This window comes from Humulus lupulus, chromosome 9, assembly GCF_963169125.1.
Source record: "Humulus lupulus chromosome 9, drHumLupu1.1, whole genome shotgun sequence".
NCBI lineage: Eukaryota > Viridiplantae > Streptophyta > Magnoliopsida > Rosales > Cannabaceae > Humulus > Humulus lupulus.
The window spans coordinates 8,504,398-8,519,911 of record NC_084801.1 but is presented as its reverse complement, the minus strand read 5'-3'; the positions used below and the strand labels follow the sequence as shown (position 1 = coordinate 8,519,911).

Genomic DNA, 15,514 nt, shown 5'->3' with positions numbered 1-15,514 from the left:
TGTTTATAATAAATAAATAATAATTTTAAAAACAATTCATATTACAAAAAAAGAATTTGCAAAACAACCAAAGAAAAATTTAATATAAAATTAGTAATATAAAAACAATATAAAAAAATAAATAACCTAAAAAAAAATAATCAAATTGCAAACATACCCTTCCAAATTTGATTAAGAGTAAAACTATGGCATAAACCAACTTTTATACAAAAATATGGAAAAATAAACCCATAAAAGTGAAAATTCTTAAAAAAAGCCATAGATTAACTTTTTTTAAAAAAAAAGCCATATTTTTGCACACTCTATTAAAAATCCCATATAAAATGTTATTTCCTCTTACTTTTACTTGACTAATGGGGCTATTTTGGTCCATCCACGGTAAGAAAACGTATAAAAGCCCAAGCCCAGGCCCAAGTCCAAGCCCAAGCCCAAGACTACGTCTCGGACCCTCTTCTGTGAGTAGGAGAACTATTGATTTGATTTGAGGAAGAGAAACCAAACCAGTAAAAGCATCAACCAGAACTAACCGAACTATATCGATCCATTCTTTCAAGATCAACAATGGCGGAGGAAGAGCAGAAGAACAACACCAAGAAGAGATTCATTGTCGAATCCCTCGGATGGCTTACGGAATCTTCAATTATGCCGAGAAAACACCGCGCCATCGCCGGCGTCGGAGCTTCCTCCATCGTCGACCTCAAAGCCCAGCTCTACCAGTCCCAAGAGGAAGCCAAGAAGGCCAGGGACCTATCCGGCTCCGATGCCGATTGCTACCGTGCTAAAAAGAAGATCTCTTCTCATGACCCTTTGTCCGCCAAGAACTCTGGCGTTGATGCCCGTGCTTTAAAGTACGTTCCTCTTTTTCTAAAATTTTTATTTTGTGGTTTATTTTGATTCAACTGTTTACTTTTTCTCCTGTGATAAGCAATATACACAAACTATTTAAGATTTTCCATTCCGCGATTAGCTATTTGATGCTCGTTTTCATGCTGTTGCTTGTAAAGATTTGAACTTCCTACAACAATTAGAGACATTATATCATTAAAAGTTACTAAAATTTGAAGTTGCTATTTTCAATTTTGTGTGGATAGAATTGGTTGGATATGGATTTAATCCTTGGCCTTGGCATTGATATTGATTATTGATTATTGAATATAGCCACTCAGCAAAGTCTGCTTTCTTATTGTAAAGTCCTTTCAGTGGCTTGTAATTATAGAGTAGATTTAGCTACTAATGTTTTGTTCAGAAATGCTGGAGTCCTTTGATATTTCATTTATTGTTCAGCCCCCAACGATAATGGGCTCTCTCTTTCACTATGTTGGATTTTCTGCCAATGTTGCTTTAAATCCACCTCATGGAAAGTATGGTAAACTGATGTAAGCTAAGGTGCATGATTGAATTGACATGACATGACAGGAATTTTGTTTAACTCGCTCCTCGGCTCCTCGCCTAACCCTACAATGTTTAAAAAAACAAGAACCTATAGCAATTGCTAGTGACTCGAACTTCAGATTTTGTGGGAGCAAACCAAACCTTATGCTTGATCCTTTGTGCTGCTCCTCTAGGGTGCATGATTGACATCAATTGAAAATTAACAAGCTAAACTGAGACAGATGTTGAGTAGCTGCAGAGATAGGTGGGAGAGAGGGTTGCTGCTAAGTAAAGTAAACTCACCTCAGGATATTCATCTCTTTTTTTGTTATGAGTAGTAATAAATAGATGATAAGATGATAAATGGTTCAAACAAACATAAGTGTGCATTGTAATCATATATTTAGTCTCTTTTAGGAATTTTCTTACTTTTTCTGAACATTAAGTTGTCTTGCTTTTAGATGATTCATTTTTGTTATTTGGCCAATGACCAGGGACAAGCTTGAGCTGAAGGCAGTTAAGGATGGATCAGCTAGCTATGCTGCATTAGAGAGGAAGGCTGAATTATATGAGAAGCTAATGAAGGGGGAATTGTCCGATGAGGAAGATAAGGAGAAGTATTCTGTGAATTTTTTTGCCAAGAGGCTTGAGGATGATGAGTCACAGAAGACTCAACAGCCTGATTCTTCTGATGCAGTACCACCAGAAAATGAAGATGGTGACAATGATGGTTCTTTACTGTTTAACATGAAACCTGTGGGACTCGGCCGAGCAGCCTCAACAATGGACAATAATGAGCACAAGCGTTTTGTAAGGTACTTGTTTAAAGCTATTTTGCTTCTATGCATTATGTATTTGGTTATATGCATTATTAAAAAAAATAGATTTTTTAACTATGAAGTTATCACTGAACCTTAATGGTTCATGTTGATGGGTTTTTTTTTTTTTACAGAAAAACACTCAGAAAACACAAGAAACAAATTACATAATACACTGCCAATTTCTAACTAAATCCGAAAATAAAATATATTTGAATTCTTTTACATTGAACAACCTCACAGCCACCCAAATCCTGATCTTCTCCCACAACATCTTACCCAGATCTTTTCTTTGTCATCAAATATTTTCTTATTTCTCCCCAGCCTGCCCACCACACAGCCATGACCACCACCTTTTTATCACTTTCTATAAACATAGATAGAATATCTATGCATTGAGAAGGTATACCCCATTCCACACCAAATTCGTTTTGAACTTTAATACGTAACTCCTAAGAGAACGAACAATGAAGGAATATATGAATATGACCAGCATTTATCCATTCGATTTACACATTACACATATTGATGGTTTTTGTTTGTTACATACAGGGTATGGATATGTGAATTAAAGCATGTGCTATATATTCATTCCATTAAACATCATGTGTTACAGTCTAGAACAACCAATAATGCCCTATAGTAGTTTTGTGATACTTTATCCCCTGTTTTGGCATGGAATTACTATTATTTTGAAAAATGATCTTTAAATTTGTTATTCAGAAGATACCATGTGAGAGTATTTTTGTAGGTGCTAGGATAGAACTTACTACCAGATAAAATATAGAAAGTACAAGCCACTTGCACATACTTTGTTGCAAGTGCATGCAAGATTTTCTTTCATTCCCTTGAGATAATTGTATTTTAGGGTGAAATTTTTGCTTTAAGTAGCACCGTTGCCTCTAAATTTTTAATACCAATTGATATGGTAATAAACTATTAATTTAGGTTTTGGGTTAAAAACAATAGCCTGGTTAAAACTGTTGCAAGTATTGTACTATTTTACCTTTTGTCTCCAAAAGAATAAAAGTAAAAAACATGTCTGTTATTTATATCAGGCACAACATTTCATCATAAAAGTTAATGATCATATCATACTTGTGGACATAAAGATTTAAACATTTCCACTCTTTCCCTTACTGAACTGAAAGTTTTTAAGGGAATTATATGGTTAATAAGAAAAACTTGATGAGTGAATTTGTATTCGATTCGAAACTCAATATGTGAAAATAATTATGTCCTCTGTTGCTTGTTATCCTTCAGTTAGAATCTTCAGAATTTAAAGTTTTGAGTTGAAAACCTAGAAATATTCATTCTATCAACAGCCAAATGGGATCTCTTCTTTTCATTTTCTTTTTCTTTTTTTAATGTATTTGATTTTTGATAACCCTTGTTTGTGATCATAATATTTGATGTGGGTTTCTCCAGGGAAGTACATCAAGAAGCAAATCAAGCAAGAGAGAAGGCATCTGAGCTCAAATCAAGAAGAGAAGAACAGGCGGTTGCCCGTCGCGAAAAACTAAAACAGGCCTATCTGCGAAAACAATTAGAGAAGAAACTGAAAGCTGCATCAAGTACTGAGAAAACATGATATAAGATTAGGATGGTGATTATCAAATAATTGTTTTTACTAGTCGCCTTGATTTCACCAGCCCAGAAGATGAATAGAAAGATACTAGCGAAAGATTATAGTCACAACTTTACATTATGTGTAACTTCTCTTAGTTTCTTTGGTTTCTTAAGATTCTTTTTGTGTACATTAATGGTTTAGGAACTAATTAATTATGAAATAATATAAGTGAAATGATTGAATTAGTATTATATTACGGTTTTGCTTATTTCACTTGTGAAATTTAATGTAGGGAAAAATGCTAAATGGAGTGATTGGAGTATCGAAACCCACCACTTGGTTAGGATTCACTATTGGAGAGGTAGGAATTCAACTAAGATATCTTAATTAATTTTTAATATTAAATTGAATTACTTGATATATATTTGTTATATAATATGTTACCCCATGATTTTATATGTGATTAGTATGTAGGTTTGAAAAAAAAATGTATCATGGTAGTTTAGCACATGCTGAGACATGGCATTATGTAAGTACTTGTCGAAAATTCTATTAACTAGGGTGTTTATTGATCGGTTTAGGCGAGTTGGGTGAATTTTTGACAAACCTTAACCTATAATTGGGTTGGTATTTTTCAACCCATAGCCCACCCAATTTAAAAAAATTGAAGTTTTATCCGGCCATCGTTTTGGGCGGGTTGCTGAAATTTTTTCTAAAAAATTTATTTTTCACTAATTTTTCTTATTATTTTCTCTATTTTTAGTTTGTATTGTAACTAAAATAATTTACTTTAAAATATAGGATCTTTTATAAAAAAAAATAATTTGAATTTAGTTTTATAAATGTATAATTAATGATTTAATAAATATAAAATTAAAAAAATAAGTAAATTCTTAATTGGGCGGGTTGTCAAAAAATTTAACCCGCCCAATATAATAATTGGCGGTTTGAAATGAAGGACGGATTTTTCAGGTTAGTTAGTTTGAGCGGTTTATTCTGGCTGAGTGGGTTTGCAAATTTTTTTCCACAACACTAATCCTATGTATACTCCCTATCTCTAATAATAATAATAAAGCAAAAGTACTAAAACGAAAGAAAAGAGAGAGAGAGAGCTAAAGTGAAGCATTCTCGACTCTGCTGGGGATCGAACCCAGAATCTCTAGTTCCGTAGACCAGCGCCTTATCCATTGGGCCACAGAGTCAATTTGATGGTAATTTTATCTTTTTATTATACAATCATGGTTATTAATTCACTTTGTTAAGTAAATATACGTCACCTTTATACATTCACTATTATTTTTTTAAGTTTTCTTGGTGTGTGTGTATGTATGCACTTTTTTGTTTGTTTGAAATCATGTATTAATGTGTACGAATTTCACTAAGCAAGAATGAAAAATAATTTATATGATTCAATATTTGAGTGATTTCTATGTTACAGAGCACAAAACATAATCTCGAGTATGGGAACAAGTTACGAGAAGTAACAACTGTGATTTGTTTACTCTCTTTTACTTTTACTATGTAAACTTCCTCAACATGACTCTGTGGCCCAATGGATAAGGCGCTGGTCTACGGAACCAGAGATTCTGGGTTCGATCCCCAGCAGAGTCGCTACCTAACTTTAATTTTAAGTTAAATATTTTATTTTTATCTAAATTAATATATTATAAATAAAAATTATTTAAACTGTATCACAAGGACTCTGTGGCCCAATGGATAAGGCGCTGGTCTACGGAACCAGAGATTCTGGGTTCGATCCCCAGCAGAGTCGTTGGAATTTTCTATTTTTATGCGTGCTTAAACTACTTGTGCCTTGTGAAAAATGTTATTATAAGCTTTCTTAAATTATAATGCTCATTACTAAACTCAAAAATAGTTGATTACCATTTTTGTTTTCTTCACTTTAAGCTTATTACTAAATTCAATGTTTTTTTATTTTTTTTATATTAGGGGAGGGAGGATTCGAAATTGGGACCACCTCACCACAATCAATGTTGAGTTCTTGATGTCACCCAATATACTCTTAAGCGGTTGCGGTAGTGATCGGACTACGTCGTATCCACAAAGAGACAAAATACAAACAAAATTAAAGTTTAGAAATTAGGAAATTAGAAACAAGAAACTTGTAAATAATGTAACTTTGAGATAAATGAATTTTATATAAATTGAACACTAAATTAAAAAGAATTTTAATCAAAAAGAGAACATGGAAAGGACAAGTTCATTCATGCAAACACATTTTTTTTTAATAAAATTGATTCCTTCTACACATCTATAATTCTACATCATTAATTATAGCTGGAAAATATATGTAATAAACCTTACTTTAAAATATGTTCTTAATTAAGTTTACACTAATTTCTAATTTTGAAATCTAATATATTATATATCTTAGAGCAAAAAAAATACCAATGGTAGAATGCAGTAAAAAGTATATAATGTAACAAATATCCTAATTTAAATCAATAGCCTAAGTTATATAAGAAAAACATTACTAAACTTATGTAAAAGATACCAATAAATTTAGAATAAAAATTAGAAGAAAAGAAATTTAATTTAAACAAATATAGAAATGAAGAACATGGAGAATCAATATATTATAAAAATAGTGTTGAACTTGAACTCCACTAGCATGTTCACAAGAAAATTTAGCCTAAAATAGGCATTGTATTCACTAAAAAAATAAAAAAAAAATAAAGAGAAACAAAATGACAATGTGTATTTTTCTCTCTACAATTCTGCTCTCTAATTTGATATATTCTCTCTTCATTTAGGCATCTATTTATAGTGAGAATAGACTCCATAATGTAATAAAATCGTGTACAATATAGTGGGAAAATGACTCAAAATGCTGAGACAAGTGGGACACATATCGGGTGCTGCTATTCTCGGTAGGAAGAGTGGCAGCGTGGTGTAGGCGTTTGGGGAGACAAGGCCAACACGTGTCGGGATCTAGAGGCTTCGGCAGGGAGACATGTCAATGTGGTGGGCTCTAGAGGCTTCATCAATTTGAACGTTTTGAACACTTCTAGTAACTCCAAAATATTTCCTTTAATTCTATAAATACTCAACTTAACATTGGTAATAACCAAGTAATTGGTGGAGTTTGAGATTCAAAAATGTCTCAAAACACTATAAATATGAGGAAATAAGCTTTTGGACAAAAGTGTTGAACCTTGTTCAAGTTGGTGATCTCCACTACTCTACACTTAAGGTTATATGAATATAAGAGTGTTCTTCCTTTTACTTCTTTATTCTTATTATTTTTTCTAGTCTCTATATTTATTTGTATTATTATTGTTTTGAGTTGTATCTTTTCTTCACTATATTATCTTTTATTCTTAAGTTGCTTGTATTTTTTGCAATAGAATTATATTTTATTTAACCAATCACCTTGTCCCTTGTATCCATTTATCTATAGTTGTACCTTGTGGTTTCATATTTCCATTGGAATATATGTGAGATTGTAAACAATATTATGAGCATTATATCTATATATTATATTCAACAATAACATTAAATGCTCATGCAACAGCCAAGATGACATTTTATTTAGGGCATTAGTTTGGGAATGTAGATAACATACCTCCCATGTTGCTCATTCCATCTTGAGTCATTTCCTCACTCCACAATCTGCCAAAATCACACACAAGATTAAGTGTAAAAATACAAAAGGAAGCTTATGGATAGCCAACCCTTACCACAATAGCACCATGCCCCCAATTGCCACCCATACACCATATATATTATGCTCTCATACCTTAAGAGGTATTAGTGGGCTAATTGGGGCTCATTATAATATGAGGTGGTGAACTATGGTTTAATGAGCTAACACATAGTCATTATGGTGCCACCATGTGCCCTAATGCAATTAGTAAGTGTGAACTATCCCATTATGGTTATTAGTAATTAATAGACACTTTGGTTAATGATTGTGATTATGAAATAATGTTTATGATTATATTATACCATAATAACAATTCCAATAATATATATACATATATTTTCTCAAACACTTTCTAATCCCACTCAACACTCACATTATGGTTACTTAAGCTAGCCTTTCATGACCACTTTATGGCGGACATAGGTGGTATTCGCTTTGTTGCCTTTATTTTATTATATCAATTTTCTTAGTGACTTAATCATCAAAGTTTATTCTACCCCGATGCCCCAAGACTAACTTTTCTTTGTTTTACAGATCATCGATTCCCGCAAATGATTTCAAAAATTTTATTTGTTCTTGTATGTAAATAAATTACACATATGGTCCAAGTAATAAATGCACAAGTCTCCTTTAGATCCCAATTCCAGTAGGATCCTCATGCTTCATGAGTCCCATTCTGCTCATGAAAGAATATCTATGGTTAAAGAAGTAAACCCTAGACTAATAATACCATAAATCCAAAAATCCAATTGTTGAAATATATGTTACCCTCTCCAGGAACAACTGTCGTAAATACATAAATAATTGTCTATTTATCACAACAATAGCAATGCACACCACATTTTGTAATTCCCAAACCACAACTCATTTTCTCTATACACTCTCATTCCAACCATTTTTTAAGAAAAGCGCACCAAAAAAAATATCATTTTAAACCTGCAATTTTTAAAGTAAAGGAAACTATTTCTATAATTCTTTGTAAAAATTTAGAGCACTCACAATTACGGGTGCACATTTTCCTCATCGGGACGGAGTCCCGCAGGTAACTGCCCCTAATGGGGCGGAGAATCCCCGTCTAAATAGGGAACGAGGCGGGGACGGAGATAATTTTTAATTTCCGATTGTTAAATGGGGCAGGGCAGGGATGATACTCTCCGTCCCGATGGGGCATCAATTAAATTATTATATGTTTTTGCAATATTTTATATGTATTATATATTTTTCTTTATGTGTTATTGTAGTATATTAGTAACTTTTTCAATATTTTAAATTTTATTTGGGATCATGTTTATTATTTTAAATCATAAATATTATGTAATATTTTAATTAACATATAATTTATTATTTTTATTTTATATTTTTAATTTAAAATTGATTTTTTAAATAAATGAGTTCCCTGTAGAAATTCCCTGCCTCAATAGAAGATTTCGCACCTCATCCCTAGCGGGGAATAAGCGAGGATGGGGATTAAAATTACAAATAGGGACTGGGACGGGGGGAGCACTCCCCGCTAGTTCTCCGCCCCGTGTGGATCACTACTCATAAGAGCACTCCCAATGGGTGCTCTATTCTATACTTCAAAATACCTCATTACAATACTCATTTTTCTATTTTACCTTACATATTTACATTATACCATACAACAGTCTCTCTATATTTTTCTCTATATCATTTAAATAATATATTTATAATAAACAAATTAATACAATATTATATTATATATAATATTTATTTAAATATAAATGCAATAGTCACCAAAAGTGTGTAAAAATATATTAAATTATTTTTACATATCACTAACACCTAAGAGAGTTGTCTCTAGATGTAGAGATTTTTACATATCAAGATTGCATTTAGTTATTTTAGCTCATTGTTTACATCATCCATTGAAAACTTATTTTGATCTTTCTTAGCTACATTTAAAAGTTTGATGTATTTTAACTCTTTCATTGTGATTGCTCTAATGGATGAGCGAAGCTAGGCAATTTTAAAAAATATAGAGAAAATAGTAAAAATAAGTTTCAAATGTATGGTGTAATGTAAAAGTTTAACCTGAAATAAAAAAAGGTAAAGTTTTGATGATATATTAGCAAAAATAGAGCAGAGTATAAAAAAGTAATAGCTAAACTACTTTAGACAAATTGCGACTCTGCTGGGGATCGAACCCAGAATCTCTGGTTCCGTAGACCAGCGCCTTATCCATTGGGCCACAGAGTCAATTGAGACTGGTCGATCAATAAATTTATATGTAGTCTCCAATTTAAATTTTGTGAATATTTTATTTATGAAATACATTAGTATCAAAAGTAAAAAAAAAAAAAAAAAACTGAACACATATATTACCCTGACAAATCACTGTTATCATATATAATTTTTTATTCTTTGGACCATTACTTATCTTCCTTTTCTATATAATACAAAATTATTCATTACTATCATCTCAATTTAAACTTTTATTACTTACTGTTATTCTTTTTATCTTTTCCCAAGTACAAAATAAATTAATGTAAAAAAAAATCATAATTATTATGCATTTAATTATTTCTTTTAAAATGGCAAAAACAGTACTATAGTGTACGTGTGAAATTATTATACATAATTAAAATGTAAAAGCATACTATCCTCATCAAACAGACTCTGTGGCCCAATGGATAAGGCGCTGGTCTACGGAACCAGAGATTCTGGGTTCGATCCCCAGCAGAGTCGTAATCCTTATTATTTTTGCTCTTTTTTCTTTCTTAAATATTTTATTTTCATCTAAATACCATGTGACTCAAACTTTTTGGGAGAAAGTTGAGTACTACCCATTTTTAAGAGTAGTTAACTAAAATTAGACACTAAATATATTTAGTTGAATTTTACCCATTATTATCATGAGATTTCCCAAATTACCCTTATTTGAGTACATGATTCTAAGTGTTGTTGTAATGTGTATTATATGTGCCATATTATAGTTAAATTAGAAATACATTCTAATTGTAGTGTGTTTAAGGAGAAAAAAAAAACATGTAATTGAAGGGGTATAATGGGTACATTAATTGAAAATTTGGGTACTAAAATAAGAATTAAAAATAATGGGTAAAAATTAAAATTGATCATTTAAAATTGGTATAAGATCTAATTTCTACAACTAACTTTTTGTGTATATTTTACATGTAATATGATAATATATAGATATAGTAGTAGACTAGTAGTACATACTAGGGTTGCACATCCGGCAGTTTTCCAGATGTCGGGTGCACGAAAATGATACCGAATTCGTTCCATATATTTTCGACTTTGGGGTATTTTCGGATTTTGGGTTTTTGGTAGGGTCAGGTCGTGTTCGGGTTTGGCCCTTGAATGAACTTTGACAGCATTTTTTTACAAAAATGCCTTTTTTGGAGTTTTTTTTTTTTACTTTTGTCATGTTTTTTTTATCAAAATAAAATAATTTGCAGCAACATACCACCGTTCAAAATTATAATTGTTGAGTTATTTTTTTGTTAAACAAGTGCTTTATATAAAAACATAATATCAAATCATAATTTTAAGTTCACTTTTACACATCTTAATAAGTTTAAACCCGAACCCAAATGTGTTCGGATCGATTTGGGTGCACCCGAAATTTTCGGATTTGGGCTAAAACAGTGTTTTGCGGGATTAGGTTGGTCCGATTTTTCTGTCAAATGTTTAATACTAGTATATATATATATATATGACAATTCTTTTATAGGGGCTTCACTTTAAGGCCTATTGGTAGGATTCTCAGTGTTTCTCGACCCGTGAACAGTTTTCAGCGCGACTTTTTTTATGATCGTGTATATTGTAGCTATTTAGAGCATCCTGCAAATTTTCAAAAAATTCTGAATAGTTTACAGTACCGAAAACTAGGTTCAAACATATTATTTTCTACGCGCATAAAAAAAATTAGTCACGCATGCAACAACATGTTTGAACCTGGTTTTTGGTATTGTAAACTATTCAGAATTTTCTGAAAATTTGCAGGATGCTCTAAATAGCTACAATATACACGGTCATAAAAAAAAATCGCGCCAAAAAATATTCACAGGTTATAAACACTAAGAGTCCTACTAGTAGGACTTAAAATGAAGTCCGGTAAGAATTCCCCAAACACATAATATCACCGTTCGTTGCTGATTCAACATAATATAACTTAATATATATATATATATATAAATATATATATTTGTGTGTATACACTCATACTAAATAAAAAGTTTATTGCAGAAAATACTAGTTACGTGTCTAACATGCACGTGTTGGTCTACACTCTTCCTCACCATTTGTCACTACCTCCTCTCCTCCGACCACCGCCACTGCCACCTCCTCCTCCTCCTCCGCCTTCACACTAAAAGACAAAGACTCCTTCATTATCAAGAACCTCCCAGTCGGCGGAACCCACAGGTTCAGCAACCCATGAGGCCGACCGGAGGGCCTCCACACCTGAACCGTCATCACCTGAACCGGGTTGTCCGCCGGTTCGGCGGCGTCGCCACCCTTCAGCACGTCGCAGAGAAGAACCCTAGCGCTCCCAACGGGCTTCTCCCTCATCACGTGACCGTGCGCGTATATGTCCACGTTCAGCGCCGCTAACACGTCGCTCTCCGGCAAGCCTTCCCGGAACTTCACCTTCACGACCTCGTTCCACGTGGGGTCCGTCTCGCCCTTCTCGTCCACGTGGGTTCTCGCCACGTGGATGTCTCTCTCCACGTAGACCTCCGCGTACGACCTCATTTTGGTCACGTGCTTCACGTTCTTTAGACCTTGGGCTGAGATTATGAGCACCTCTATCTCTCTCAGCCTTGGCGCCGATATTCTTTGCCGGCCGGCCGCCGGAGATGGATGACAGTGATTCATTTCTCCTTTTTTTGGCCGTTTCACTTTTTGGTGCGTTTGTTTTTATGAGATGAAATACTTGAGTTGAAGAGTGTTTTTATATATACATAGGCACGTACAAAATAATAATTTTTTATATATTTTTCTTGCAGTAAAATAATAATTTTATGTTTGTTATTGAAAATTGTTAGATTTATTTATATTGATTATTAATTCATTTTAAAAAAAAAGGCAAAACAATATAAATTGGAGAATTTTTTTATAAGGGTTTTACATTAAGTCTTACTGGGGACTCTCAGTGTTTTCAACCTATGGATAATTTTTAGCATGATTTTTTTTATGACAGTATATATTGTAGCTATATAGAACATCCTGCAAATTTTCAGAAAATTCTGAATAGTTTACAGTACTGAAAATTAAGTTCAAACATGTTGTTGCACGCGTGACTAATTTTTTTTATGCGCGTGGAAATCAACATGTTTGAACTTAGTTTTCGGTATTGTAAACTAATTTGCAGGATGCTCTAAATAGCTACAATATACACGGTCAAAAAAAAAATCATGCCGAAAACTGTTCACAAGTCGAGAATATCAAGAGCTCCATCGGTAAGGCTTAAAGTAAATCCCCTATAGAAAAATTATCCTATATATTTAACTAAATATAGAATTAGAATGTACTTAATAATTCTAAATCCCAATAATTAAATATTTTTGAAAAAATGTTGGAAAAAACATATTGTCTATTTTAAAAAAAATAAATAAACATACTTTTATTCGAAATGTGTGTTCAATTATCTTTGTATTATTTTACATATGTTTAATTATATTAGATACAAGCAACGTGCAATATGCACGTTTGCTTAGTTTTATTTACAGAATTTATTAATTATTTTTATTAAATTTATATTAATGTCATATAAATTTTAAATAAGTATATTGTTTTAATTAAATAATTTATTTATTTTTGTTTATGTTTATTATAATTTTTGAATTTGGGAGTGACAACAAGATATTATATATTATATATTTAATGTAATATTAAATATTATACGTTTCTTGCTAGTTTTTTTTTTTAAATAATTTGTTGCTAATTCACAGTAGAATATATTATATGTTTAATATGATATTATTCTAATAAATGAGTTTAAGTTTAATTAAATTTTATTTAAGTTATAAAACGTATGATTTTATTATTTTTAAATAATTATCATTGTAAAATATCTAAAAAATATCATATTTTAATTTGTTTAATTATTTATTACTTTAAAATAATGATCAATATCTAAAAAAATATCATATTTTAATTTGTTTGATTATTTATTACTTTAAAATAATTATCATTGTAAAATATCTCAAAAATATCTTATTTTTTTAATTAATTATTTTATTTTATTTATGTTTAAGTGCTTACAAACTACCGTTAAATATAAAAATATTATGTTAAATATAGGAATATTCCGTTAAAGTTAACATTAAAAAAAATAAAAAACCGTTAAAACTAATAATTTTCGTTATCTACACACTTATTATATAGAAGAGATATGTTCGTAAAAAAAAGGTGTTTAATTATGGTTGTGTTTGGTAAAATTTTTGTTTTTGAATTTTTTAAATACAAAAATGGAAATATTATTTTTATTTTTGTTTTTTATTTTTAAAAAATAAAAATATGTTTGATAACTATTTTTGTTTTTTGTTTTTAAAAATAAAAAATAATAAATATGTTTGATAACTTTTATTTTTATGTTTTGTTTAGCAATATAAAATGAGGTGGTGATTTGAAGAAGAGAAAAAAAAAAAAAACTAAAAATTGAAAACAATTTAAAAAAATTTTGAAAGTGAAAATTTTCTATTTTCAAAATTTAATAAATTTTGTTTAAAATTTAAAAAAATAAAAAATAAAAATAGAGTTACCAAACACTATTTTATGTTTAATTGTCAAATTTTTAATTAATTAAATAAAAAACTGTTTTTTAATGGTTACCAAACATAACCTATGTGATTACACATTTAAGAATTAAATCATTTTTTTAATATGTAATAATATATTTATTTATACTTTTCATATTTTATATATTTCAACTATTTAAATTTTTTGTCTAAAACATTTTTTTTCTTCTACACTATTTTCCATCCTCTTCCTTTTATGTTCTTCGGTTCTTTTTTTTTATGTAACAGAAAAATGACAATAGAGCAAATTAAAGAAAGCAGTTCAAAAAAAAAAAAGCAACAAAACCAAGGTCCTTCTTCTTATTGTTGATTTTGTTTCTTCATTGAATGTATCTTTTTCAATTTTTTGTGATTTTTTTTAGTTATTGTCATTTTTATAAGATATAACTGAATTATGCTTTGAAACTGATTCATTAATATTTCAAATTTGGGCTTTACTTTATTTTTTCTGGCTTAGTTACCAATTACTTATATTGCTGGTGTATTTTGCTCTATCTTAATAACTAGTTACTGATTTTGCTGAGTTTTCTGGTTTAGTAACCAGTTACCGATATTACTAAAAATATTAGTAACTATTACTTTTATATTACTGATTTATAGTTTTAGTTGTTGTAATGTTTTTAATTTTTTGGATATTTATATTTGGATACTATTTATTGGACATTTAAAAATATATATCCATTTGAAATTTTATATGATAAAGGTTTTTTATTATTTGATATAAGTTTGAATTTTAATTACTTTTAATAAAAATCCATTTGATTTTGTGGTATTTTGGTTTGTTCTAATACAACTAATTTATAATAAATTAGCATAAACATGTACCAAAACCCATTTTCAAAACACAATTAGATTAGATAGGGGGGATTAAATGGCTTGTACAGAAAAGACAAATAGGCCTTATTAAAACATGGTCAAGAATCTCCAACAAAGATAATAGTAACATGGCCATCTCATTCTTAAGGGCCAAGCTTTTTGTTTGTCATGATTAATTTTAAGTGGCAAAATTTAATTATTAAATTAGCTACCAAAAGAACAAGCAATGACCTTTTCTGTTCTCTTTTTTTTGAGCCTAAAGCACAAGCATTGTGATTACTAGAGCTAACATCATGATTGAATGCAAGGTTGAGTGACAAGTGTCACTATATTACTATACTTCAAAAGGAAAAAAAAAATTAAAAAAATGGGTTTGAGTTTGAGAGCTCATTGTACTACTTGATTACTTAGATTAGTGCCGTTAACACAGTTTTTCCAGGCTGGGAAAGAGTACTTGGTTTGGTTAACTTAAAATTCAAATGAACAA

General features: G+C 30.5%; 2 protein-coding genes and 5 non-coding genes across 8 annotated transcripts; 4 read left to right on the top strand and 3 right to left on the bottom strand.

Annotated features, from left to right (window-relative positions):
• Positions 1–487: 487 nt before the first annotated feature.
• LOC133800670 (uncharacterized protein At4g18257-like) lies at positions 488–4,177 on the top strand. 2 transcript variants are annotated; one of them, XM_062238704.1, is made up of 4 exons: positions 488–848; positions 1,866–2,186; positions 3,618–3,795; positions 4,052–4,177. In XM_062238704.1, exons 1-3 carry the CDS (start codon positions 562–564, stop codon positions 3,778–3,780), a joined length of 771 nt encoding a protein of 256 aa, XP_062094688.1. In that variant the 5' UTR covers positions 488–561; the 3' UTR covers positions 3,781–3,795; positions 4,052–4,177. The 2 variants fall into 2 exon arrangements, with proteins under 2 accessions (XP_062094688.1, XP_062094687.1); XM_062238703.1 differs by lacking the exon at positions 4,052–4,177 and having other exon boundaries at positions 3,618–4,010.
• A 711-nt stretch (positions 4,178–4,888) lies between these two features.
• On the bottom strand, positions 4,889–4,961 carry TRNAR-ACG (transfer RNA arginine (anticodon ACG)). Its single transcript has one exon. It is a non-coding gene; the product is annotated as a tRNA-Arg (tRNA).
• A 336-nt stretch (positions 4,962–5,297) lies between these two features.
• On the top strand, positions 5,298–5,370 carry TRNAR-ACG (transfer RNA arginine (anticodon ACG)). The gene has a single exon. It is a non-coding gene; the product is annotated as a tRNA-Arg (tRNA).
• An 87-nt stretch (positions 5,371–5,457) lies between these two features.
• Positions 5,458–5,530, top strand: TRNAR-ACG (transfer RNA arginine (anticodon ACG)). Its single transcript has one exon. It is a non-coding gene; the product is annotated as a tRNA-Arg (tRNA).
• A 4,040-nt stretch (positions 5,531–9,570) lies between these two features.
• On the bottom strand, positions 9,571–9,643 carry TRNAR-ACG (transfer RNA arginine (anticodon ACG)). The gene has a single exon. It is a non-coding gene; the product is annotated as a tRNA-Arg (tRNA).
• Positions 9,644–10,059: 416 nt separating this feature from the next.
• Positions 10,060–10,132, top strand: TRNAR-ACG (transfer RNA arginine (anticodon ACG)). The gene has a single exon. It is a non-coding gene; the product is annotated as a tRNA-Arg (tRNA).
• Positions 10,133–11,674: 1,542 nt separating this feature from the next.
• LOC133799397 (uncharacterized) lies at positions 11,675–12,286 on the bottom strand. Its single transcript, XM_062237418.1, has one exon. The coding sequence runs from the start codon at positions 12,284–12,286 to the stop codon at positions 11,675–11,677; it is 612 nt and encodes a 203-aa protein (XP_062093402.1).
• Positions 12,287–15,514: the final 3,228 nt, after the last annotated feature.

Excerpts from the sequence above, each read along its gene's own strand:
- LOC133800670 (XM_062238704.1), top strand. The coding sequence starts at position 562 with ATGGCGGAGGAAGAGCAGAAGAACAACACCAAGAAGAGATTCATTGTC. Across the intron at positions 849-1,865 it reads GTTGATGCCCGTGCTTTAAA|GGACAAGCTTGAGCTGAAGG; the intron begins GTACGTTCCTCT and ends GCCAATGACCAG. Across the intron at positions 2,187-3,617 it reads GAGCACAAGCGTTTTGTAAG|GGAAGTACATCAAGAAGCAA; the intron begins GTACTTGTTTAA and ends GGGTTTCTCCAG.
- LOC133799397 (XM_062237418.1), bottom strand. The coding sequence starts at position 12,286 with ATGAATCACTGTCATCCATCTCCGGCGGCCGGCCGGCAAAGAATATCG.